Source organism: Patiria miniata, unplaced genomic scaffold, assembly GCF_015706575.1.
Source record: "Patiria miniata isolate m_02_andy unplaced genomic scaffold, ASM1570657v1 HiC_scaffold_11, whole genome shotgun sequence".
NCBI classification, from domain to species: domain Eukaryota; kingdom Metazoa; phylum Echinodermata; class Asteroidea; order Valvatida; family Asterinidae; genus Patiria; species Patiria miniata.
The window spans coordinates 279,531-305,569 of record NW_024037049.1 but is presented as its reverse complement, the minus strand read 5'-3'; the positions used below and the strand labels follow the sequence as shown (position 1 = coordinate 305,569).

Sequence of the window (26,039 nt, the reverse complement as noted above, 5' to 3'; positions counted from 1 at the left end):
GTTGATCATATATACACAAATACATGATGAAATGATGAAGTTGAAGTAATTTTTTATCACCGCCCAGCCTGCGCCATATTGACAATTATGAGTCGTTCATCTACTCTAGTTTCGATAAATTTAGGCGACTGAATTACGAATATTATCGTGAACAATTTATAGTACGTTTTTTGGGGTACTTTCCCACAGTTGTACACATTTTAATCCCAAATGCAAGAATCAGGAGTTGATATGGAGTTTGATCTCCGTTTAGACGACGACGACGACGAGACTTTTGATTTGTTTGGGGAAGTCAAACAGAACTTGAGTTTACAAGATCACCTTGACGTTACCACGTCCATGTCTTCTTTATCAACCTCTGTACCAGGAAGTGGGATGCCAGAAGAAGATATAAACCCTGCCAACATTGGCCTTACCAATTCAAACTTTTACGAATTACGAAGCACGCCCGTTGAAAGGTAGGCAGACTGATGGGCAATGATAACCTGGACTGGAGTCATTGGGTTGTCATTTAGGGAAGTTTTTCACTTGGACCTGCAGCATTGGCAGGTCCAAAAAAAAATCGAAAATGTGCATTTTTGTCCCTGTAACACGCTAATTTCAACTGGAACTCACCCAAACCTTGCCTGGCATAACCACTACACAGGTCTAGCTCTACTGAGTGGAGCGTTGAATTACGGGTACCCTCCATACAAACGCTCCACCGATTTGCCATACTTTGGTAGCACCATACACGGTCGTCATGACGGTATGCATTTTGTGCATGCGCTCGCGAGGACAAGGCCAAAAAAAAACGATAAAGAAAATACAAATCAGGAAGACAGTAACCCTGGATAGATCCACACATTCATGACATTCCATAAGACCCCTCAAATTGTTTCAAACAACCGGTAATTTTGAAAAAAGAACACAATAGTCTGAACTTACCGCTCACAATTAAATGTGTCTGCCGAGTTGCACAGTCTATTTCACTGACATGACTGATGCATAATTCATTGCGCGCGTGTGTGACGTCACTATTGAAGAAAAACAAGTCGCGCTTAATCAATAGCTGTTTCATGTAGTCATATGTGCCCCGCGCCGTCTGACTGTGGGTTTTTGGTGCGGGGCACATATCAGTACATGAAACAGTCATTGATTAAGCGCGACTTGTTTTTCTTCAATAGTGACGTCACACACGCGCGCAATGAATTATGCATCAGTCATGTCAGTGAAATAGACTGTGCAACTCGGCAGACACATTTAATTGTGAGCGGTAAGTTCAGACTATTTTGTTCTTTTTTCAAAATTACCGGTTGTTTGAAACAATTTGAGGGGTCTTATGGAATGTCATGAATGTGTGGATCTATCCAGGGTTACCGTCTTCCTGATTTGTATTTTCTTTATCGGTTTTTTTGGGCCTTGTCCTCGCGAGGGCATGCACAAAATGCATACCGTCATGACGACCGTGTATGGTGCTACCAAAGTATGGCAAATCGGTGGAGCGTTTGTATGGAGGGGTACCCGTAATTCAACGCTCCACTTAGTAGAGCTAACACAGGTCCTTGTTGAACAATTCAGCCTATAAATTGCAGTGAAAAAAGGAGGCATAGGCCCAACTGACAACCGTGCAGCTGTCCAGCGCAATTTGAGTCCCCCGCGCAAGTTTAAACTTGCGCGAGTGACTCCCGAAGCACGCAAATTACACCGCGCCATTTTAATTTGCGTGCGCAAGTTACAACTTGCGCAAAGGCGATTGCAATTTGAGAACCTTGCAGGCGGGATTTTCATTTAAGAAAAAAAAATGTTTAAAACACAAGTACATGGAGAAATAAATTAATAAATAATGGAATAAATTAATGAACAAATAAATAAATAAAAAGGGGAATTCAATTGGCGTAAATGAAAAGGAACATTGAGATTTAGCAGTGCTTGTCGGAGAAGTTTTTTTGGGGGGCGGGGGAGGGGAGGGGACCGGGCAAGCAATCAATAAAAGCACACTACTTTACTAGCGGCGATTGCTTGGAAAGTGTACTGAGGCTGTTCAATAATGGAGACTAGCCCCACTAGTGTGGCCGCGGTATGCTGCGCTGAACCTCTGGCCACACACCGTGGTACCGCGCACTACTGAGGGCTATGGTTGTATTCTATGGTGTCCCATCTATCACTTCTGGGATGCTTAGGTGTAATGATGTTCAATTTTCCGAGATATTCTTGAATCTTTCTGGAGCCCATATGCACTCATGAAACGTCTGGTGATGGCAGCCATTTTGAATGTGGCAAGAGATGACCTCAAGCTGTGACGTCGCGTTTATGCAAATTGCTTGTCGAGCGAGGGCGCGAGTTGCAAATGCGACGACTGTTTCCTGTACCATGCATTTATCGTCTGGGGGCCACGTGCACTGATCTCTATTCAGGATCCACGGTCATCTCAAGAGGTCATCTCTTGTCACATTCAAAATGGCTGCCATCACCAGACGTTTCACGAGTGCATATGGGCTCCAGAAAGATTCAAGAATATCTCGGGAAATTGAACATCATTACACCTAAGCATCCCAGAAGTGATAGATGGGACATCATAGAATACAACCATAATGTAAGAAACGGACCGTAATTTTTATGAAAACGCCCTCAGTAGTGCGCGGTACCACGGTGTGTGGCCAGAGGTTCAGCGCAGCATACCGCGGCCACACTAGTGGGGCTAAATGGAGACCAGCTCCAAGTATTTTTTGCCTTGTTAAACTAATTAGCATTTTAATTTATTTATATTCTTAAATGTAAATAAATCAAAATTTACTAGGTGTATAGTCATTGTTAACGTAAAAAGAATGATTATGATCCCTTCAATTGTTCAAGTTTTGACGTTGTAGTAATCATTTCCATTATTTTTAAAATGCTTTAAATTACATTACATGTACTGTACAATTAAAAAAGTACTTGTTCTTAAAAAATACTCATTTAATTAATTTAGCAATTAATTAATTGGACGGTACAATAATTCATATTGTTTTCAAAAATACTTGCATAACATTTCGAGCACTGTGTACACTTCAAAAATGCATAATCATTGAAAAAAATTACTGAACGCATTAATTAATTAATTAATTGAATTTATTACTTTAACAATTATTTTATTTGCAGGCTCAATAATACATATTAATGTTTTCATGCTACGATATAAAAATGCTACGATATAAAATGGAAATTATTTGAAAAAGTAAATAAATTTATTAATGATTTAATTAATTAATTTTTTTTAATTAATTTAATTTATTAATTCGAATTAATAAATAAATATGTTGTTTATTAAATAAAAATCCTAATAAGCCGTAAACAATATGATGCAAAGTGCATAAATATTGTTCGCATTACCACCCCTTATCTCTGAACCTCACAACAGTCGACTTCATTAGCATAATACTGTTAATAAAATGTTTCAAAAAAGGCATTTAGGCATTGTCTCATGAAGCACAGAGGTGCAATTAATTGGAGAAAATCTGCTTTAAAAATGATGTTTCATTTGAGTTTACCCGGAATTTTTAATTTTTTTTAGCAGCTTTGCATGCATGGGGAAAATCTATGTAGTGCGCAAGTTTAAACTTGGGTGCACAATTTGTAGCAAGGAAATTAATGCACGCGCAAGTTTAAACTTGCGTGCGCGCAAGTTTTTACTTGCGTGGGGGACTCAAATTGCGCTCGACACAGCCATATGATACCCGGAGCTAGATTTGTGCACAAACAAACTTCGTGTACAATTAAGGGATGGCAATGCGTGGTCGATTACCATGCACAGTGCGCGAACCAGTCGCTCTTACTAGCTGGCTAGCTGGCTGCTGGCGCGTGACGTCACAGGGAAGCATAACACCCGACGACTGTTTCATGCACTAACTTACCCCTTGCATCACAGCTGCGGTACTGGAACAGCAGCCGAAGGTGGCCGGTTATCATACATTCATAGTGCAGTGTTATTTACGTTCATTTAAAAACAGGGACATTAAATAGTTAAGCCTTGTTCCATAATTAAAAAGGGGGGGGGGGGGAGGGTGAGAGACAGAAGAGGGATATAATGATACATGAGATTCCAGAATACATGTACGCGTCCAACAGGACATACAAGCAAGCCCCCCCCAACAAACAAAAAAAAACACCCCAACAAACAAACAGTTACCAAACAATCCACACGGTCCCCTCAGAAAATGAATCATTTATCCCATAATCTCTCCCCCCGCCCCTTTATTGTCCCTGTCTTTAAATGAACGTAAAACTGCACTATGTATGATAACCGGCCAACCTCGGCTGCCGTTCCAGTACCGCTGCTGTGATGCGAGGGGTAAACCTCATAGTTAGTGCATGAAACAGTTGTTGGGTGTTACGCTTCTGTTTGAGGTCATGTGCCAGCAGCCAGCTAGCAAGAGCGACTGGTTCGCGCGCTGTGCATAGTAATTGACCGCGCATTGCCATTCCTTAATTGTACACGCAGTTTGTTTGTGCACAAATCTAGCTCCGGGCATCATCATGGCTGCACAGTTGCCGGTTATGCCTCCTTTTTTCACTGCAATTGTAGGCTGAGTCTTCATCGTGGATCGGTTTTTACTTCAAGGACCTGTGTAGTGGTTATGCCAGGCAAGGTTTGGGTGAGTCCCAGTTGAAATTAGTGTGTTACGGAGACAAAATTGCACATTTTCGAATTTTTTTGGTGGACCTGCCAATGCTGCAGGTTCAAGTGAAAAACTTCCTCTAGCCCTAAATGACAACCCAATGATAAAATTTATGGATGGGTAACTCCAGCTAGGACTCACCCAAACCTAGTCTGGCAAAACCACTACTAACTCAACTGAGTGGAGCGTTGAACTCTGGTACAGTCGTCAGGTGCGCGATTCAGCGCAATGCTGCGCCGTGCAGTTGGCAAGTGTGACTGGTATGGTGGTTTGCTGTGTGTGCATGGTAATCGCCAGCGCTTTGCAGTTTGTGCACAAATCTAGCTCCGGGCATCATCATGGCCGCACGGCTGTCGGTTATGCCTTCTTTTTTCACTGCAATTGTAGGCTGAATCTTCATCGTGGATCGTTTTTTACTTCAAGGACCTGTGAAGTGGTTATGCCAGGCTAGGTTTGGGTGAGTCCCAGTTGAAATTAGTGTGTTACAGGGACAAAATTGAACATTTTCTAATTTTTTGTGTGGACCTGCCAATGCTGCATGTCCCAGTGAAAAACTTCCTCCAGCCCTAAATGACAACCTAATGATAAAATTTAGGGCTGGGTATTAAAGTCTTGAGGAAACAAAGATTTTGGTATGGGTTAAAAGTGTGGTTTTTGAGTCAACTCCATCCCAAACTAACTCGGTCCATGTCAACTTGGTCGGAGGTCAACTCCGGTCCCAAGTCAACTCTGTCTCAAACCAACCCAGCCTCACATGTATACAGTAATCCAGGTCATATTACAATAGACCTAGACATTATCGGACCTTTATTTACGTACAGTTTTCCATAGAGACCTAATTACCTTTGACCAAGTTGAATTTGACCGATTTGACTTGACCGAGTTGACTTTGATGGAGTTGATTTGGACCGAGTTGACTTGAACCAAGTTGACTTGGACCGGGTTGACAGTATGGTTTCCTGTCTTACTACCAATATGCTCCACCCATTAACCTGATTGCTGATTTCATGAGCTGTTAAAACCTGTAGTGCGTGGGCTATAATGGGTTGCATAAAAACACTGCAAATGTCAACATTTTTTCAAAGATTTATTTACATATTGTCACAATGAAGGAATTAAAGGGAATATACATCATTTGCTTTTGTTGTAATTTTCAGAAATGGATGGAATTGGGGGGTTGGAAATATATAGCAAATATAATTACACTGACTTTTTTTAGGTTTTGGGTTCGAAAATGCTATAAAAACCAAGAAAACCAATCATTTTCCTGTAGTCTGGTTCCCTGACTCCATTTAAGAAGAAACAGAGCAGTTTACATATATTTGGGAATTGTAAGGTCAGGGAACCAGTCTAGCTGGCTTGTACCCGTTCATAGGTGTGTAATCGATTGCAAACAAGTGCGATGGTCAACTGGGGCCAGTATTTGAAAAAAGCCAGTTTTTTCCAACGCTGATCGGCCGATCAGCGTTGGAAATTGATACAAAAATACCACTTTTCTTGAAAATGACAGTATACCAGGTGCCATGATTTTACAGGATGCCTTACACTGTCATTCACTAACAGTCCAGCAAGGTATTTCAAAATGATTTGGTAGTTTTATTTTTTGATGTTTGCAAATGTTGTATTTTCCCTTTAAGCCATGAAAATAATTTTCAGAACAAAGATAATTTGGTTTCAATGAAGAAACTTATAATCAGGTATGTGTGTAATGGCCATCCTGACCAAACTCTTCAGACCCTAGCCCTACCCTTTAAAACGGAGTGATTGGTCCAACCTTTTGAAGATAAAAGATATAATGCCTCATGTATAATACAGAAGTAAATTCAAACAAATATTTCATCCAGATTTGAGTCGGTGATCTGACAAACTGTAGGACAGTTGGCCCACCTGCTATAAAAGGTGCCTGCTACTTTAACACATTTAGAATCTCCTGCTTGGTCATGTTTGTTTTGACATCCCCATTAAAAAGAGGGTTTTTAACCGTCCTTGGAAGTTTGGAGTTTACTACAGAGGTAAAACCGATGGTACTTCGGTGATGTTTTGAAGTTTTGATTCTTTTTTCTTGTGTCATGAATTAAAATGATCTCTATTTGCCAAACATGTAACATTTTTGTTAGATACATGTAAGCCACAGTTTTTAACCAATGAAAGCAATTGAAATTACATAGAATAATTTAGATATATACTTTTTAAATTTTGTAGCTCTGTTTTACAAAAGGAATTTTCACCAAGCGCCATGTCGACAAGAACAAATTTCAAACAGGAACTGATGAGGCAGCAAATGCAAGAAATAGAAAAGCATGAAAACAGACAGACTCGTACATCACCTATGTTATCTTCACCTGCTATAGACCTGCCAAAGCTGTCCACAATTCCAGAAGTTCCAACAAATGTTCTGAAGGTATGTATTTTGCACAAAAAAAGGCCAAAAAAAAAAATACTTCTGCTTCCGGTTACCCGACCGACCCTATATTTAGGCTGCGACCTTAAAAATTTTATCGGCAATTCCAAAAAAAATAATAATAATAATGATTGAATAAATATAAATAAAACCCGTTGTCTTTTCTGTCTTCACAAAATACCTCTCAACAACCCTTTTGCGTCAAAAATTTGCTTGTATTTATTTGTTTTCTTACTCACATTCGCTATTTTTTTCAAAAGAAACCTCCGTTATTTTTACTATTTTGCAATTTGATGTCACGTGCGTAAACCTAGCTCAATGCGGCAACAACTGGTTCCTGCTGCACCACGCAGGGGCCAATTTAGAAGACATGATGGAAATGCAGTAACTAGTGTGTGCACAGCTATGTGATCGATAGCGCTAGCATGGCTATGCATTGGGCACGTGCACTGTCAACTGGTCGGATTCGACATCGTAACAATGCCAAGAAAACACATGGAGAAAGAACATTTTTACAAGTTAATTCACAGAATTGATCGAGCTTGTCTGTGTATGACGCATTTTCCGTCTTCAAGAGTTCATTTTGAGATCGTTCTTCTTGTATTTGACGTGATACAGTGCAGCGTGTTTCCCGAAATTTTCGACTGTAAAAACGAGGTCTGTTGGCCGCGCGCCACAATGCACAGTGCATCACACACTTCGGAGTTTTGGCCAGCTCCCGTCTTGACTAGCGTTGTGCATATGGTGCGAACGACCTGAATTTTTCATTAGTTTTTACGAATTATCGAACGTATAAATATATTGACAATAATTATGGTATGTTTTATTCACTTTTTGTGGCCATTTTGTGTGTAGCTTTCGTAGTGCAATAGAAATAGTTCAGGCTAAAACTTCGCATATACATGTAATTGAGTACCCCATTCAATCTGCATAAAAAAAATTTGCAAAAAAAACAAAATCCGACCGACCGACCCTATTTTTAAAAGGCATGTAATCGGAAGCACAACTTTTTTTTTTCGGCCTAAGCTGATGTACATGATGTGTAATGTAATTATTATTGTCTGATAAGTGATTGGTTGAAAGTTCTGTTTTACTGTTTGACAATATACAACTTAACAATAAATTATAGTAAAAAAAATTCAATTTACTGAATAACATTATTTCAAGACAGTATCTCCTAGAATATAGAGACACACAATTAGACACCATAACCCCCAGTAAACAGGTTAAAAAAATCCCTTGGATAAGGCCATTTAATCGCAAAATGGTATTATTAATCTTAATATTATTTTTTATTGTAAGATACCTTGGGACATCCAAAAATGCTGCTCTTAAGTTGCACAGCCAGTACTTTTGCCTTCCAGCTCCCAAAAAACTGTTATTTTGGGACTCATTTTTTGAGAAACAGCTAAAATCATATTTTGGCAGAGATGAAACGTTTGAGATTTTAATCTGAAATCAGGTTTTTTTTTTAAAAACTTTTCCACTGAAATTTCAGGGTTTTTTTTACAATACCACAAAAATAATTATTTTACAATTTTCCACTATTTTTTTTTCATTAGGCCCCTATAATTGCAGAGTTTTTTGCCAAGGCCAGTTTCATCTCTGTTTTGGGCCACTTCTCTCTCAAAAATGACCCCATTGTTACTTCTTACCATCCTAATAGGATGGTTAAACAAGAAAAAATATGGTTGGTCCCAAGTTTATCCGCATTCTTGTTCCCAAAGAGGTATGCTTCGAGGACACCCCCCCCCCCCTAATCCTGTGACTTTGCCCTACTTTGGGACAGAAATGAGTTTGAAACTCATACTTATTCTTAAGATACACACTTTCTTTGTAATTAAAAGACTGCCTGAGACCACAGGCCTTAATCATTTAAATCGGCTGTATAGCGGGTGGCATAGCTAACCAATGCTGCATTTTATGATAACAATGCCAAATGTGCCACAGAAATGAGATATATTGGGGCATCGCAGCTATGGCCCTTGACGGCCGTAGGACCCATCATTTAAAAAGTGCTGAGTCCGCACTATTTTGTTATGCATTTTCTCAAGCAGTATGGAAGCCAAAATATTTTTCTGCCTTTTCTACATGCTTCGATGCAAAACAGGCATAAACAATGAATTTTCTATCAATACCTCATTGAAAAAAAAAAAATTAATAATGCGTACCAGCTGATGTCAGGCCTGGTGAAACCTGCAAGAACTGTAGGCCTACTATCCTGTAATATTTGATAGCAAATATTGTCACACTGACTTGTTTGAAGTTATGTACTCTTGGATGCTGGAAAAACGAAGAAAAACAATCATGTTCCTGAAGTCTGGTTCCCTGATCCTACCGGTACTTAAGATGAAACTGAGCAATGTATGGATGTTGGGGAATTGTAAGGTCAGGGAACCAGTCTAGCTGGCATTGCTCCCATTCATAGTTGAGTCTAAATTGATTGCAAAAAAAATGCACACTAACTAAATATGGTAAATTGGGGGCAGTATTGGAAGAAAAAGCATTTTCTCTAATGCTTGTCGGCCGACCAGCATTTGAAATTGATACAAAAATACCGATTTTTGACCAGTGCTTGAAATTGACAAAAAAATACCACTTTTCTTGAAAATGACAGCACAGGTGCCATGATTTTACAGTATGCATTAGACTGTCATTCATTAAGTATTCCATAATAATTTGGTAGCTTGAGTAATTCCAGCTCCAACTTTGTTCATCAGGAATTTCGACATACATACAAAGCTGGAGCGAAAACTATGTTGTGGATACCAAATGCTAAGAGGCCCTAAAAATGGGACTCTCTGTATCTCTATCACAAAAATGGTCCCTTTTCCCTCTATTAATCCCAACCCAGATTCCATTAAACATAATCAGGTACATGTATGTTTAATGGAATTTGGGTGGGTAAACTTGAAGGAAAAGGGACCATTTTTTGTGACACAGAGAGTCTTGTTTTTTAGGGCTTCTTAGAATCTAGGATTTACAACATAGTTTTAGCTCCATTTTGTGTCAAATTCCTGATGAGCATTGGAGCTTGCGTTTAATACTCAAGCTAATAATTTGGTAGTTTTGTTTTATTATATTGGCTAATGCTGTTTCATCCCTAAGTTTCATCCCAATCGGATTTGTACAAGTTTTCAAAGTATAAGGATTCGAAGATTGCACTTTTGGTAATGTATGATGTCACGTGACACATGATGACTTCATCGTGATAAAAATTTGGGGTCCAAGTGGCAAAGTGTACATGTAAGTATGCATGTACAGTCGACTCGTTATTACGAGGTTCTCTGGACTTTAGTAAATGTACCCGGTACTTGTATGTATGGGTAGGAAAAAGTGCACCAAACCTATGGAGAGGAGTCTGAAAAAAAGGGGGGAAAAAGAAAGAAAAAAAAAAGAAGGAAGTGTGGATGTCATGTACTTTCCAGACATCAACAATTTCAACGGTAGTGACAGGTGTCCTCAAAATGAAAAGGAACGGAACATACTGTACATGTAAGCCTTGGTAATAGTGGAACATGCAAGTAAGTACATGTACTACTGGTATGAGCAGTATGGGAATTTCTTAAAAATGAAAACACTGTACCAGTAAGTCAAACCATGTTCACTGAGTAAACTGTTGTTACAGAGAAATATAAAGACATCGTTGTACTGTCCTTGCTCTAAAAAGAGTTTTCTGCTGCCCTTGCTAGAAATGCTTCAGGGACAGGATATATATTTAAGGGTTGTGGTAATGCTAATAATAAGAATTTACAGACAGGAAGATGACATCATCCATATTCTAATTGCTCCCTCCTCAAACTGCATGTATACATGCTGTGCTAGTTGAGAAAGTGGTCACTCCGTCCCAAGATCGCACAGCGCTGGTAGCTTGTGTGGTCTGCTCTTAAACCTTCTTTACTTGTAAGTTGTTTTCAACGGCTGGTCCGTTCAAGTGAATTTAATTAAAAATGTATGGTGGAATAGCAGTTATGCTTCCATACTATGGACACCAGCCTCATCAACACCATCTCCATGCACACCATCACCCCTATCACCAGGTAAGAAACTACTTGTTTCCTAGAAATCTGATGATACCCCAATCAGCATACATAAGTACAGTTGTGGTTGCAAAATAAGAACCAATCGAGGGTTCATGTACTCACCCAAGAAATTTTGTGGACCTCAGAAGAATTTTGAGCGGTCAAGATTTAGGGGCCATTCAAAATGTTCTATGTTTTTAAATTTCGATTTTTGTTCCAAATTGTTTTGACCCACCCACCCACATAAACAATGACCTGCATGGAATTCTGTGTCACCGCCCAACTGACGATGCATCTTGTCAAGCGCTAGATTGCATGTTTACAATACGAGACCAAACTAGAAAACATTTGTGAAAAGTTGAATGTGTCAAGTACAGTATACAAATATAACATGGTTTGAGGGTGGACAGTCGATATTCGCTCCTCGAGGTATTGGAAGTTGACAAACTTGTTCCCGAGGCGAAGCCGAGGGAACTAGTTTGTCAACTTCCAATACCGAGGGGAGCGAATATCGGTTGTCCACCCGAAATAAACCATGTTATATTTGTTTTACTATACCTCATACCGGTACATATCACCAGTTCACCAAAAGAATCGTATTGCTCAACTTCACTAGTTCAGTTCATTTACAATGCAGTGCAGCTGTAAATACAAATGTAGTTTGTGTACAGCATTCTTTTGTACAGGAGACATCTTTATTGTCCATAAATATTTTCTAGTTCGGCATCATTGAGCTCGCTCGGGAAAATAACGCGCTGTGCAACCATCTATCTCATCGTGTGTAACTCGTTTGGGCGATGTTCGCGCGTGCATACTACACCTGTCCGACAGTTCCACGATTCCTTTGTAAAGCGCATGCGTAGTAGACTGTCGCACGGGTAACCCATGCGACAGTCTACTACGCATGCGTATTTACCCTGTGCGTGAATCCTCGCGCGCGCTTGGTAATCAGCAAAAATAACATCTGGCACGTGATGGTGAATTGACCAGTGAGTGTTCGGCTCTCGATCATGAATATGTATGAGGTATAGTAATATGCAATGGAAAGCCGCTATACTGAGCACTGCTATACCAAACGTTCGGTATACCGAACGTTCGGTATACCGAACATCATCCTTGGCTCCCAGTTTTTGTGTAAAAAAACATACCAAACATTGTTGTTGAAAAAAATCAACAGATTTACAAAAAAAATACCAGTCATATGTATACAAAATGTATATTAATGCTGTTTGGCCATTTTTAATTCCCAAACATCAGATGACCCATATACATGTACATCGTGTTTGAATGTTGAAGCGTGGTAGGTGGCTAGCATTTTCCCAAGGAATAGAAGGGAAAGCCACCTGTTGCTGGAGTTTTTAAATGACTCCTTGTGCTCGAGAAATGCCAGTTCACTATTGGTAAAGAAGGGTGCCGCTGATGTGAAACCTGTGGTGAAAACCACCCGTGGTAGTTTTTTTTCCTCAAAGCTTAGATTTTGAAAACTATTTTATTAAATTCTCCATTCATAATTTTATTTAATACCACTTTACAACCGCGATCTTCAAAAAGCCTTATAAAAAACAAATTTTGATATTAACTTTCTACTAATTTCTTCATAAAAATATTACTTAAAATAAAATTTAGAAGTACATGTACCGTTCAAGAAACAATTTTGCAGCCATACAGCAAAACAGCAAAATAGAGAGAAATGAATAAATTCCCTCATACCCCTGCCCTACAAACACGCTGGGACAGGCTGATGATTTTACGCTCTGATTGGATAGATTTTGCTTGACCTGTGACTTTCAAGTCATCACGGCCACGACCCTGCAAGGATTTAAACAGCCGTTAAGACCGAGTCATCACCCTTTTATTTTCATTCACAAAGGTTTGTTTTTTTCATTGAAAAGAGTAATAATGTAGGAAAATCTGTAAATTTTTTTCTGTTTTGTAAATTTTCAATTCTTGTCACTTGCTCAGGCTCCATTTTGAATTCAAGATGGGTCAAATTGGATATTATACGACGTGCAAGATGTGTCCACATGATCCCCAATGAAAAAGAAATAACATCCGGTATGGAATACATGTATGTTCATTTCTGTGAGAAAGTTTTCAGATAGCATTTGCGCGCATTGGAACTGCGGTCTTAAACAGCTGCAGCCAGATTTTTGAATACAAACATGTAACCCCACTTCCTTCACAAGATTCTGTGAAGCTCATCAGAGTGTCCCAGCACCCTGTTTGCAGGGCAGGAGATACGAGCGAAATGAATAAACACTTAACAAATCCGGTCAAAAAGGGCACAAGAGGGCGCTATTTAAATAGACAGACTCCATTTTAATAACCTGTGGCTGAAAATTGCTATACCGAACGATCACTATTGCAAACATTTTCTGTGGATCCTGCTATGTTCATTAGCTTGGCGTTCTACTGTACTTACATGTACATTGTACTATGCAGGGGGTTTGGTGGAAATAACGAAGTACATGATAATGATTATAGTGTATTGTTGTTTGTCGCATTGTGTTTTCAGTCTAGCACTTAATAATTTGGATGTGCTTAGGTTAGAATTTAAAGAAAAGATAATATATATTTGGTGTTTTTTTTTTTAAGTTGAACTAAGAAATTGACTGGAGCAGGGTTTGAATCTGCAACCTGCAGATTATCATTCTATGTTGGCTGTTCCCAACTGGGGGTTGGCTGTTTCCAACTTGGGTTGGCTGTTCCCAACTTGGGTTGGCTGTTCCCAACTTGGGGCTGGATAGGATTTGTGTAGTATTAAAAGAATAGATATACTGAACAGCACCAGTTGTCATTAGTGTGTGAAAAAGGAAACAAGTCGGCCTAGTCAGGCCCCAAAAAGTTTTGCTTCCAGTAACTGACTTGTGTAGCCCAACCCTACACTTTTTTTTATTAGGTTAGAAATGATTGCTCGAAAACCACATTCACATAACTTGGTGTCTCTTTCTGTGAATATATTTTGATTTTTCATATTTTATATTTCAAGGTCTTAACGGTATTATTACATATTACTGGTGGTGCATGGCACACTGCTTCTGTAATCTGTATGACATGTGCTATACGCTAATACTGTGCAATACAGACAGTGTTGGCCATTATGTCTACATAACAGACATTACTGTGTACTGATGTACCGGGTATTTGACTTAAATTTTCCTTGATTATTCTGTATTGTCAGCCTCAAATATTTTTCTTTTCATTTTTTTCAGCAATTTTGGTAGGTTATTTCCTGGTGCCAGTTCTGATTGCTTTAGACGAACACATACATTTACATACATGTTACCAAAAGAGATTAGAACAATGGGTGATAAGGACTGATGCAGGCTGGTAAGAATTTGCCAGAGCAAGGGCTTGCTAGAGCCTGCAAAAACTTGTGAAGCTTCGTTTTAACATTTCCGTGTGTGTATGCGTTCATAAAATTGCATTGCCTTCTCCAACATTTCCATCAAGAGAACCTGACCTGAGACTCAATGCTGCTTCCATCCCAAAATTTGCATTTTCTTTGGCACAGAAACTATTTGTAGGAGTGTTAAACATGTAGATACAGTAAGGATCAACATTACATGTATCAAGGAAGAAATGCAGCACAGGGTATTTTACTGAGGAGGGTTGGTGGGGGATTGGCAAGTAGAGTCTCAATGTTGTATTGTTTTAACAGTCCTTGGGTGGGGCATCCATCCGCTAACTACCCCAATGTGCACATATGCACATGAAATTACAAAAAAAACCTCCATCACCATTTATATTCATGGGCAGCCGGAAAGTACTTGAACCTCCCATTTTGGAAGGCCTGAAAGGTTTTATGAATGGATTTTATTTAAAAAGTAATTTACCCACTATAGGTAAATAAATGAAATGGTGATAAAATTGATACATGTACCGGTACATGTGTGGTCAAATACAAAGAATGGTAGCCCTTTTATTTATAGTATCCTATATTGCTACTAGTTTATAAATATCAGTGCCCTGAGTCTCTACATGTAAGTCTAATAAAAGCACAAAGTGGAAGTTGAAATGACTCATGCATCTTCTAAGTGACTCTATTTCCATGCCCGCCTAATACATACATGTACATGTAGCTGAAATTGTTGGGCTTCCAAAAAATACTCTTTAAATTGTAAAAGTTGTATTATGCAAGTTTTACTTTTACCTTCAAGAATCATTAAGAATGTTTATAGCAACTTGTGAAAAATGTCTGCACTGCTCATATAATCTAAAAATCCTTACTGATCATGATCAGTTTTAGTTGATACATGTACATGTATGCACTTGGTTACTGTCAGATGCTGTAGAAAATAACAGGAAATATGTAATTGTGTGAGGTTCACGAGGTCACTTTGTGGTAAAGTGAATCATTTTCTACGAGCTGCTCCCTGGTCATGCTTTGTATGTCTGCATGTTTCAAGCTAAAATTTATTTAATAATTTGCAAACATCGAAAAATAAAACTACCAAGTTTTTACGAAATACCTTACTAGGATGTTGGTAAATGACAGTCTCAAGCATCTTGTAAAATTATGGCATCTGGTGTGAAGTCATTTTCAAGAAAATTGTATTTTTGTAAACATTTCCAACGGTGGTCGGCCGACCAGCATTGGAAAAACCTAACTATTTTTCAACTACTGCTCCAAATTTACCATTTTTTCAGGCCAAATTTTGTTTCCTATTGGTTACATGTTCATGAACAGGTGCAGGCCAACTAGACTGGTTCCCTTGCCTTACAATTTTCCATCATCTATAAATTGATCCATTTATCTTTTGTGGAGTCAGGGAACCAGACTACTTAAACATTTTTGTTTTTCTTGGTTTTTCCAACCTTTTCGAACACCAAACTTCAAAAATGTCAGTGTAACAATATTTGATCTATTATACTAACTAACCCCTCAAAATAGTTCATTTCTGAAAATTACAGCAAAAGCCAATGATGCACATTCCCTTTAACAAACATAACCTGCAGGTGGACACATGTATACACAGTGGCATAGTGATGGCAATTCAACCTTTATACCCCCTTTTAAAATAAAATGGGCGTGAGAATAAATAATATTACCCTGACACCTGTATTGGTCATTGGTGCATGTGCATGCACACTGGGGACAACTTTGATCATTGGGATTGGTTTTGCAAACCTCTGGCCCCACTATGTCCCCAACCCCTACACAAAGGCTCCCAGTCATTATTTAGGACAATGGTATGGAAGTACCTGGTTATGTTCGGTGAGTCTGAGAATGAGTGCTTCAAGAGTAGCTGCCAAACTCTGTCTCACTACATGTAGGTTCACTTCACTCTGTTGAATTTGATCTAGAAGAAACAGGTAACAAGTAGGTGCCTCAGCCCAGCTTCAAAAATTAAAAACATGTACTGCATCCATTGTTTACAGAGATAATAGGAGACTGATTGGCTGATAATTGGTATAAGATCAGATGTCTCGCCAGAAACTTTGAATAGTGGAATTACAAATGGCAGCCTCTGGCAAGCTGGAAACTTTGCTTCAGACAACTAATGGTTGAAAAGCTTTGAGAAGTGGGGGAGTTTAAGATGAACACCTTTCAAGCACAACTGCAGGAATCTGATCATGTCTGGAAGCTTCAAGGTGTCCAGCCCTTGGTGGCTTTCCAGTCTGTAATTAAAACAGTGGAGATGACTTTGTCACTTCGTCTGTCCTATGAGGAAAGACAGTGGAGGAAGAGACAGCTTCACAGACCATTGAAGAGAACGGACCCTGTGCAGTATTGTATACTTCCTAATTCTCCAAAAATCCCTACTGCCAAGGCATTCGGAAGAAATAGAGTCACAGGTGGACTTTGCATAGCACTGGTAACACAATGGTAGCACAGTCAGAATTTCCAAGAGGGAAGGATGATCAAGAAGGTGCATGTTATCAAAAAGCACTATCAGTAATGTATGCAAAATTGTGAGTGCTGTTTTCAAAGGCATCAGTGGTGTTGGAGTAGTGCAACCAATCTCTATGATGGGCATTGAAGTTGCTGAAGATCAACTTTTCATCAGCAGGGACCAACCAGGAGGTGACATTTTCGAGAGAGGTGACATATTCAAGCTTATTTTGGTCTACTGTGGTCTATCGTGAGTAAACTACCATCGGGTCTGAGCAGCCACGGCATCGCAAATGAACCGCTCAACCGCCTCCCAGATGCGATCCAAAACGAATATGTCTACGCAAATGGAAGAGCAGTTACAAAATCCTGTACCAATAATTAAAAAGTAAATTATTGTTATTCATAAGACGGAATTTTGGGTCGGGCTGATGTAAATCAAATTCGGTTTTGCCCATCACCGTTGTATTAACATCGTGTACTCAGTGTGTTACCTCCCGAGTAAAAGTTGGAAAAAATCACTCCGGTGGGACTCGAACCCACGACCTCCTGCTACTAAAAAGCAGGAGAAATTACAGTGAGGTGGGAGGAAAAGCCCAGAAAATATTCTGGGGAAAACCCACGGAATCAGGTAGGGACTGAAAACCCAATCCACATATTGGCTCAGGTGGGATTCAAACTCGGGTCACAGCGGTGGAAGGCAATTTCAGTCCAAAGGTTACAAGCACAGAACAGGAACATTGAAACTGTACAGACACGCGAGACCAAAATGTACGATCTGAAAAATACCTACAATCCCCTGCATGCAAAGGCGCATAGTTCCAAGGGAAAAGTGTATTGGTATACCGGCTCCTGCAACGTTGAACTTGCACTGATGACACTTACTCTCACGCGCCTATGTGCTGACCACAAAATTGACATCGTGGCAGTACAAGAATTCAGAAGGTTAAAAACTGGCAATCTGTCAGTTAACGCAGAGAAAATCGGAGAGAAACCCATCATCTATGATTGGCACTGGTCAGGAAACAAGCAAAAACAAATGTACGGTGTTGCCATCAGTGTGAAAAGATCCCCAAACACCATCATTCGTGACATCCACCAAGAAGACAGCAGGGTTATGTATATTCATGGACTTGACCCACTGGGGTATGAATTTGTGTGTCTTCAGCTTGTATGGTCCCGCTTCACTTGCCAGGAAATTAGTCAAAAGGGCTTTTTGGAGAAGTGTTCAAAAGCATCTCGAAACTACGCCTGCTGACTTCTAACCGTTGTTACTTGGCGACCTAAATCCATGTCTGGGGCCATTTCTGTTAAGGAGAATACACGAGAAAGTGTGGATTCCTAACTTAAGAATTCACATGGCGCGAAGCGCCGAGTGAATTTGTAAATTTAGAAACCACACTTGCGAGTGTATTCTTCGACTTGGAGATGAAAAGACTTGCATATCTCGTGTTGATTCATGGCCATTAGGGTATTTACAAGGGAGTAATCAAACATTGTGGCGTGTTTAGCATGTGAATCGCCACACGCGTACAACCAACTCATTTTGTGTGTAGGCTCCTTCCATCAACATGGATACCGGTAGTTCAGACGACGATTTTTCTGACTTGCTGTAGTTTTTGCAGTGACGGCAGAGAATTTGACAGTGAAGATGCATTGGTAATTTTCGGAAGGAAAGTTTTGACGCACACAGTCCTATTATTATGCTCAGTATCAAGAAAAAATGTCTGACATATTCAAAGTGTGGATTCGTAATTCCGAATCCACACTTTACTCAAGATTCGTCATTCCGAATCCACACTTTGTGGCCAGTGTAACAGGTTCGTAGTTCCAATTCCACACTTATAACAATATTGTTGATGTACCCTAACGTGGCGCGGCCCCTAACGTGGCGCACTTTGATTTTTCGCCTGTAGCGCCTAGCTAGAGCAAAAGTTTTAACTGAAATTTCACAGAAAGTGAACTTTCATCAAGTTATAAACAATCCCGTTCATAAATCGCGAGTTTATTTACCCGCTACAAAGTTAAAAGAAAAAAAGATTTTGGAGTGATTTTCTGATTTTATTTTCAAGTGCAAAGTGAACCCTTTGAAAATGCCCCGAAAAATAAGAAAATAATTTTGTGACAAACATCTGGCTGGGTATGTAAGTAGAGATAATAATGATTTATCAGAATTTATCAAGTTTTCAGAAATTCTTAAATGTTAATTTGGAATTTTTCGAGATTTATTTAAGTGCGCCACGTTAGGGAACACTCCGCCAAATTGTGCCCAATTTCCGGACGCCACCGTTTTTTAATTTCGGCTTAAATTTTATGAAACTGAAATTGTTCACAGAGGTTAAACAGCAAGCATTAATAAGGTAAAAGTACCAGTATTTCACTGCATGAATTTGAGGTTTGTCAACAAAGAGGTTTGGCAACACTACTCGAGGAAATTTGGGTAAGCTTCGAAGTGCGCCACGTTAGGGAACACGACTATAGTGTGACGTCATATAGCAATGGTGAAGGGAGTGTGACATTGCATCCCCCTTCCCGAAAAATAAACCAACCCAAGATTTTTAAATATCAAACTGACCTGTATTGCTAACGTTGTTTTCAGGCATGCTTTTACCATGAAACGGGGAGAGAAATAAGACAGAAGGCCTAAGTTACCGTAATTGTTTGACACTTTCATGATAAAATAAGACCTTTTATTTTAAGACCGGCTACATGACGGGCTCTCGACAAATAGGAATGGGTAAACTGTGTTGAATTATTGATTTGAATAAGATCAGAGTACTTTTATATTTGAATAACCTAAAATACTGTATCAAACACATTTAACCATCTCTGCCCTGACTGGTACCCATTTCTATCCCCCTTGCTTTGAAGCCAGAAGGGTTTTATATTGTGATAGCGTATTCCTAATGTGTACATTGTATGTCTGTATGTGTGGGTAGGCCTTCACCGCGTTATTGGGAAATGTTTTTTATTGTTAGGCAAAGTAGGACCGAGTTATGGGGACTTCCTGCTGTTCCCACAGCTTTTTCAGTCCCCACATATACCTCGTTCAGACGAGTGTTCATGTCCCCGCAACTATAAGAATGAAGTTTGTATGTCCGTACATGTATGTACATGTACATGTATGTATGTGTGCATGTTTGTTATATTTGATTTAGGTTAACTGTTTATTGCTGTCATATGAAAAATAAGACTTCAATCTCGACCAACTTGGTGACAATAATCTTCGGGCGGGGGACTTAAGATGACTTGAGACATTTGAGGTCAAAGGTCATCTGGCAGTCAAATGGCGTCATTGTTGATTTTGGTTTGTCAACTGAAAAGTGCTGTCATAAAAATGTTAAGACTTCAATGTTGACCAAGCTTGGTGACAATCTTTGGGTAGGGGGACTTAATTCAGATGGCTTCAGACATTTCAGATCAAAGATTATCTGGGGGTCAAATGAGGTCATTCCTGATTTTGGTCAGGTAAACTGAAAAGTGTGCTTACAAACCGACTGTATAAATACTGCCAGCATGCCGGGGGGGGGGGGGGGGGGGTTGGCAGACTTATTGGCAGAAGCAATTCATAGATTTAAATCCACAATATGCAGATTTTCATAAAATTATTTGGTGCTCAAGTTGCTAGACAACAAGGCTGCAACATATGGTTGCGAAGGGCAATTTGTAAAGGTTACGTAACACTTTATTTTGAATGAAACTACATGTACACAGATATGTTCACGTTGGCGGGTTAAATCTTTGAAATTTATTATTCCCGTTTGGAAGACCGTATCTACATGCAACTTTCAGGATTTATTTCCCCTATAATGATCCACGTATGTGCTAAAATCGTGGTGATTTGTTCATTACTTTTTGTTGAAATTGGAAAAATAGGCCTGGCTTCCGCAATATCTTTTCAAGCCTCACGAATATTAATAAGATTCCTATCCATTATGGTGTGCAGTAAACGATTGCAGAAAAGCCTCCTTCATGAGTTGTTAATTAACAAATATCACCCTTTTTGCTGGCTTCCATCGGTCGATACCAAGACCCATGCCATGCCACGCCGAGTGACGCTAGTGAATATGTTAATATGCCCTTCCTCATTGTGTGCCGGGTCGAAATCGGTCAGCCGTAGCGCCTACGAAATTTTCCTTGGCGATGGTTCCAGGTGTAACACTAGCGTCCGCAACAACAGATTAAGCTGAAATTCGGAATATACTCAGATTAAGTAAGTGTTCAACTACTCCTGAAATAACAACTTGGGTAAATTCCTAGAAATTTGGATAAATATATACATTTGGGGAAGCTTTCTAACGATTTCTTCCAGAGCTTTGACAGTAACCAGTATTGACATTTCAGCATTGATGACGGCGATTTTTTTCACTGACATGCAGCTTAGAATTTCTTCTTCATGTTATGTAACATTTTAATCATACTGAGCATATTTTCTGAGAAACACAACGTTCAAAGGCCATGTTTTTTGGGTTCACAAATTTTAATGCTCTGTTACAGCGTCTTAGTACGTAATCGGATTGGCTTTTCTTGACAACGACTGACGCTTGACGTAAAAGTACAGTGCGGAACAGCGACCTCATGCGGCCACTTTATGCAAATCATTTGGATCCGATTGAACGCCTTGGTCCAAACAACAATGTGCATACATGTACATGTAAAATGTGTATAGAGCCTAAAAGTTTACCCCTGGTGGCGCTTCAGGGCCCCTTGAAAAGGAAAAATGCTAATTTCGAACCCTGCTCTAGATTTCTAATCACAACTTTGTAAATCTCGACGTCATCAAATTATTTGCAGCTACATTGTATCGCCTTTTTGCAGACGTTTCAGAAACCATTTTTTGTGTGCATAAGTGCTGTGTTATCGTTATCGTTTCCATGCAATGATCGACCAATAAGAAAATGACTGATTCCAAATATGAATACCATATGGACGCATAATGATGAAAGCCTTGACCAAGGCTGTTAAAATGGAATGCTGAATGTTATCCCAATTCCAAAAAGTTGGACAAAACTTTTTTTTCAAAATGGCGGCTGAAGTAAATTCAACAACCTTTTTTTCTAGTAAGTTTACACAAATAGCTATGATCATTCTTTATCCATGCCCAGCCGCATTTCCAATTTACATGTTTATCATGAAATACATCATTTACATTGCACAGCTTTGCCTGAGGCTGGGTTGTGAGAAATGTTATGAATGGCATAAGTACAGGTGTAACACAATGAATTAAGGCATCTATCAGATATGTCAGTCACAAAAGGATTAAAATTGCTGTATGATGATGTATTATTGATACACACATGCAAGCATTCCTTAGTTGATGTATGCATTCACAGTTTAGATAACAGCAATGATTCATTGCCTTCACACGTGTATATAAAGTTGTTTTCTTGTATGTTAATGTTTTTAGGTGACCACCAAGCTTGAGAACCCTACAAGATATTACATCCAGCAATCTCAAAAACGGCAAGTGGAGCAGTATCTTTCTGCCTCTGCATCACAAACAAGGATGTCTCCTCACCTGCTAAACCCGAGTCCATCATCTAACTCACCATCTCGTAAGCCAAGTGGCTCAATGTCTAGTCTACCCAACAGCCCTATGTCAACAACTCAAGAGGTACATTAACTTCAGGTGCTTTCAAATATATGTACAATAAAATCAGTCATGCTAAGCTTGTCCCAAAATCCCTGAGTATTCCACACTGTGTTCCTGCAAGACCATTCATATAAGGCCTTAGTTATCAACATGGCCAGTTGCAACTGAAGTGTTGGTGTATGCCCCAGATACATGGCTGACCTTAAAATTGGAGTAACCCTAACAGTCCTGAATGCTCCAATTCTAATATGATTTTGCACACCCCCTAGGGTGTTAAGGCTCGTCCCCAGAGCATGTAGCAAGATTTGCTGACAAAAATCTCCATTAACATCTTATTAGGCCTACATCTTACACATCTTGCCCAGTAAACATCATGTGCAGTTGTGCATAGTATACGCATACAATGTACGTACATGTTGGTTGCATCTGGATGCTTCAGGCCAGGTAGCTTCAAGTATGTATATTAAGGCTCTTCCATTTATATTGAAAGTGTATATTATGAAAGTTAATACATGTACTTATAAAAAAAGTACAAATCATTTAAAAGTAAGGGAAAAAAACCACTTCTGCTTCCGATTACATGGCATTTGAAAATAGGGTAGGGAGGTATAGGGAATAATTTGTCTTGGGAAATTTTGTGTGTTTACGATCATATGAAGGTCTCTGCGTGTAGTAAAGGGTACAAGGTAGTAATGGATGGTTTTGGGTTTTTTCCTCATTTCCCCCCCCCCCCCCCAAAAAAAAATTTAGGGTAGCAGAACTAGTTTTTATTTTGCCATACAATTTTTAGCTACATATGAACATTTCTGAATATTCTCAAAATTTCTGACATATTATGATTCCCCAATCCCTCATAATTCCCAATTTTTCGTGGAAAGTTTCTGAATATTCCAGATACTTTCTGACCTATTGCAACACTTATATACATCTTTGTCCAATACATGTGTGGATTTACCTTGCACAAGGGACAAGTAACGGTACACGACGTGTAAATGTTCCAATATTCATATCTCTTTGTTGAAGGTGGATGACATTTTAGATGAAGTGATAAGTTTGGAATCAAGTATAGGGGAGGATGCTCTGACTCAGTACTTTCAAGAGTCTGGTATGGTGCCAGCAACGGTAAGAAGTTAACAGTCTTTTACAAAAGAAGTTTATTTGTGCACATTTTGGTCCAAAGTCTTGAGCCTATGCAACCTTCAACCCCTTGAAATCATATCAGTGAAATTCTCTATTGATATCAGGAATTTCAAATTAGTTACAATATTGATGTTTTAAACATTTTGAGAGAATATCTCAAAGTTTAGTTCGCATTCTATTATGATACCCTGTGCATATTTTCTTGCTGAAGAATTCTATTTGCTCCACAAATGTGGTGATGCAGTTCTCAATCTTCCGTCTCGGTTAAGGTTTCTTCTAGCTTAGGATATTTCTATGGCAGACTACATTAACAACTGGCAAAACTCTTCCTTGTAACAAGTACATACATACATGTACATGTACGTAAAAAACTATATCCCTGACAGTCCTGAATCCACCAATTTTACTATGATTTTGCACACCCTCTAGGGAGTTAGGGTTAATCTCTAATAACTCTATCTTTTCCTATTTTACCTGACTTTTTAAAAAATGTGTTCAGATGCCGGTACATACATACCTAGACCAGTTGAGCCCTAATGGTGGTATGACGCCAGTGGCAGTTCCTACTCAGTCTGTCTCATGTCCTGCTGACCTCAACAAAATAAAACAAGAACCAATTTCAGAAGATCATGTTCGGGCCTTTGCTAAAGAAAGGCAGAAGAAAGACAACCACAATATGAGTAAGTACACATGTTGTCTTATTGACATACATGTATTTTGCTTCTTTTTTTCTTGTTTGACCCACAAAAAAGTGTGAGTGATAATGGTACAAAAGGATTGTACAAGAATCCTGATTCCTGTAAATAGTCTAGGCGATATTTTTAAAAAAGGCTCATTTTAGGGCAACAAAAGGCATTTTTTTTAGTTGAAGTTGGTAACATACTGTAGCTATTTTACCTGATTCGGGGGTGCTTAATCCAAAAATGATGGTTACCAAGCTGGATTTTATATTGAAAATATGCCTAATTTGCATAAATCTTTAATACCTGTCGTGTAATATATTTGTTCCCATATTTGGGTATATTTTGTGTTATTTAATTTTTGAAAAGTTTATTTTGGTGATTATACTTACACTTCCTTACTTCAATTACATTTTCTATAGCATACAAGTGACTGAATAAGTATGAGGGCATAGAAACAATCCAAAATGGCTACTATTATACCCTAAGGTTGCGCACATTTACTTTTCCTCAAATATCTTCAAGTAGTCTCGCCAAATGTCAGTATTGATGAGCTTCAAATTCACAAAGTTACTTACTAGCATTGTTGCCCTAGCAAAAATAAATGGGACATTATGTCAAAAATGATAACATCTTGATATTTAGGCCAAAAAGGAAAACAGGGGAAATGAGGTGAGAAAATTGGGCTAAAAATTAGGCAAAGGTTTGCCTAACGTGGCGGACTTGAACAACTTCATGGAAATCCCCAAAATTAAAGATTATTGATGCTTACAATAATTATGTCAATGTCAAAACGTTTTCTTACCAATAATTTTTGGAAATTTCCTTGAACTTGTCCAAGTCTCCCACGTTAGGCAACCCTTCAACTACTTTTTAGCCCAATTTCGCCACTCCGTTTTCTCCCCGTTTTATATCACAATGTTATCTTTGTTCACATGATATCCCATAAGGTTGTTAATAGGGTAACTGTACCAGTAAGCAACATGGTGAATTTGAAATTCATTGATACTGAGGTTGGCAAGACTACTGGATGATATAAGGAGACAAGGTAAATGCACGCAACTTTAGGGTATAATAGTAGCCAATTGGATCGTTACTATGTCCTCATAATTATCCAGTCACTTGTATGCTTTGGAAAATGTTATTGAAGTCAGGAAGTGTAAGTAGAATCACCAAAATACACTTTTCAAAAAATAACAAAATAAAAAAAATATACCTAAATATGGGAACAATTATATTACACGACAATTGTTAAAGATTTATGCAAATTATGCATATTTACATGTACACTAAAAATCCAGCTTGGTAACCATCATTTTCGGATTCAGCATCCCAAAATTAGGTAAAATAGCTATGTTATCAACCTCTACTCAAAAATGCCTCTTCATGTAACAATTTTTGAAATATAGCCTCGTCTAAAAGAACTGCAGTATAACCATCCTCATGAAACCTTTGAACCTTCATGTAAATCTGTCTATTTCTTGTCTTAAAACTATGAATAATGGGGATGTTTTTCTTTAATTAGTTTTTTAATGCTGAAAATGTTCCCCTTTTTGAGATTAATGAGTTGCATGCTTCACAAATAGAAATACTTTTGGTTGGATAACATTTTGGGACTTATGACCTCGCCATGTATTTTTTTTTCTCTTTTTTATCAAAATGCAGTTGAGGCGGAGAAAACGTTTCAATATCAATGACCGTATTAAAGAGCTTGGAACTCTCATTCCAAA

General features: G+C 38.8%; 1 protein-coding gene across 1 annotated transcript; it reads left to right on the top strand.

The window, feature by feature from the left end:
- On the top strand, positions 1-24,401 carry LOC119741245 (transcription factor E3-like). The gene is made up of 5 exons (XM_038216996.1): positions 1-458; positions 6,840-7,038; positions 22,304-22,510; positions 23,513-23,611; positions 24,129-24,401. Exons 1-5 carry the CDS (start codon positions 211-213, stop codon positions 24,384-24,386), a joined length of 1,011 nt encoding a protein of 336 aa, XP_038072924.1. The 5' UTR covers positions 1-210; the 3' UTR covers positions 24,387-24,401.
- The last annotated feature ends 1,638 nt before the right edge of the window (positions 24,402-26,039 follow it).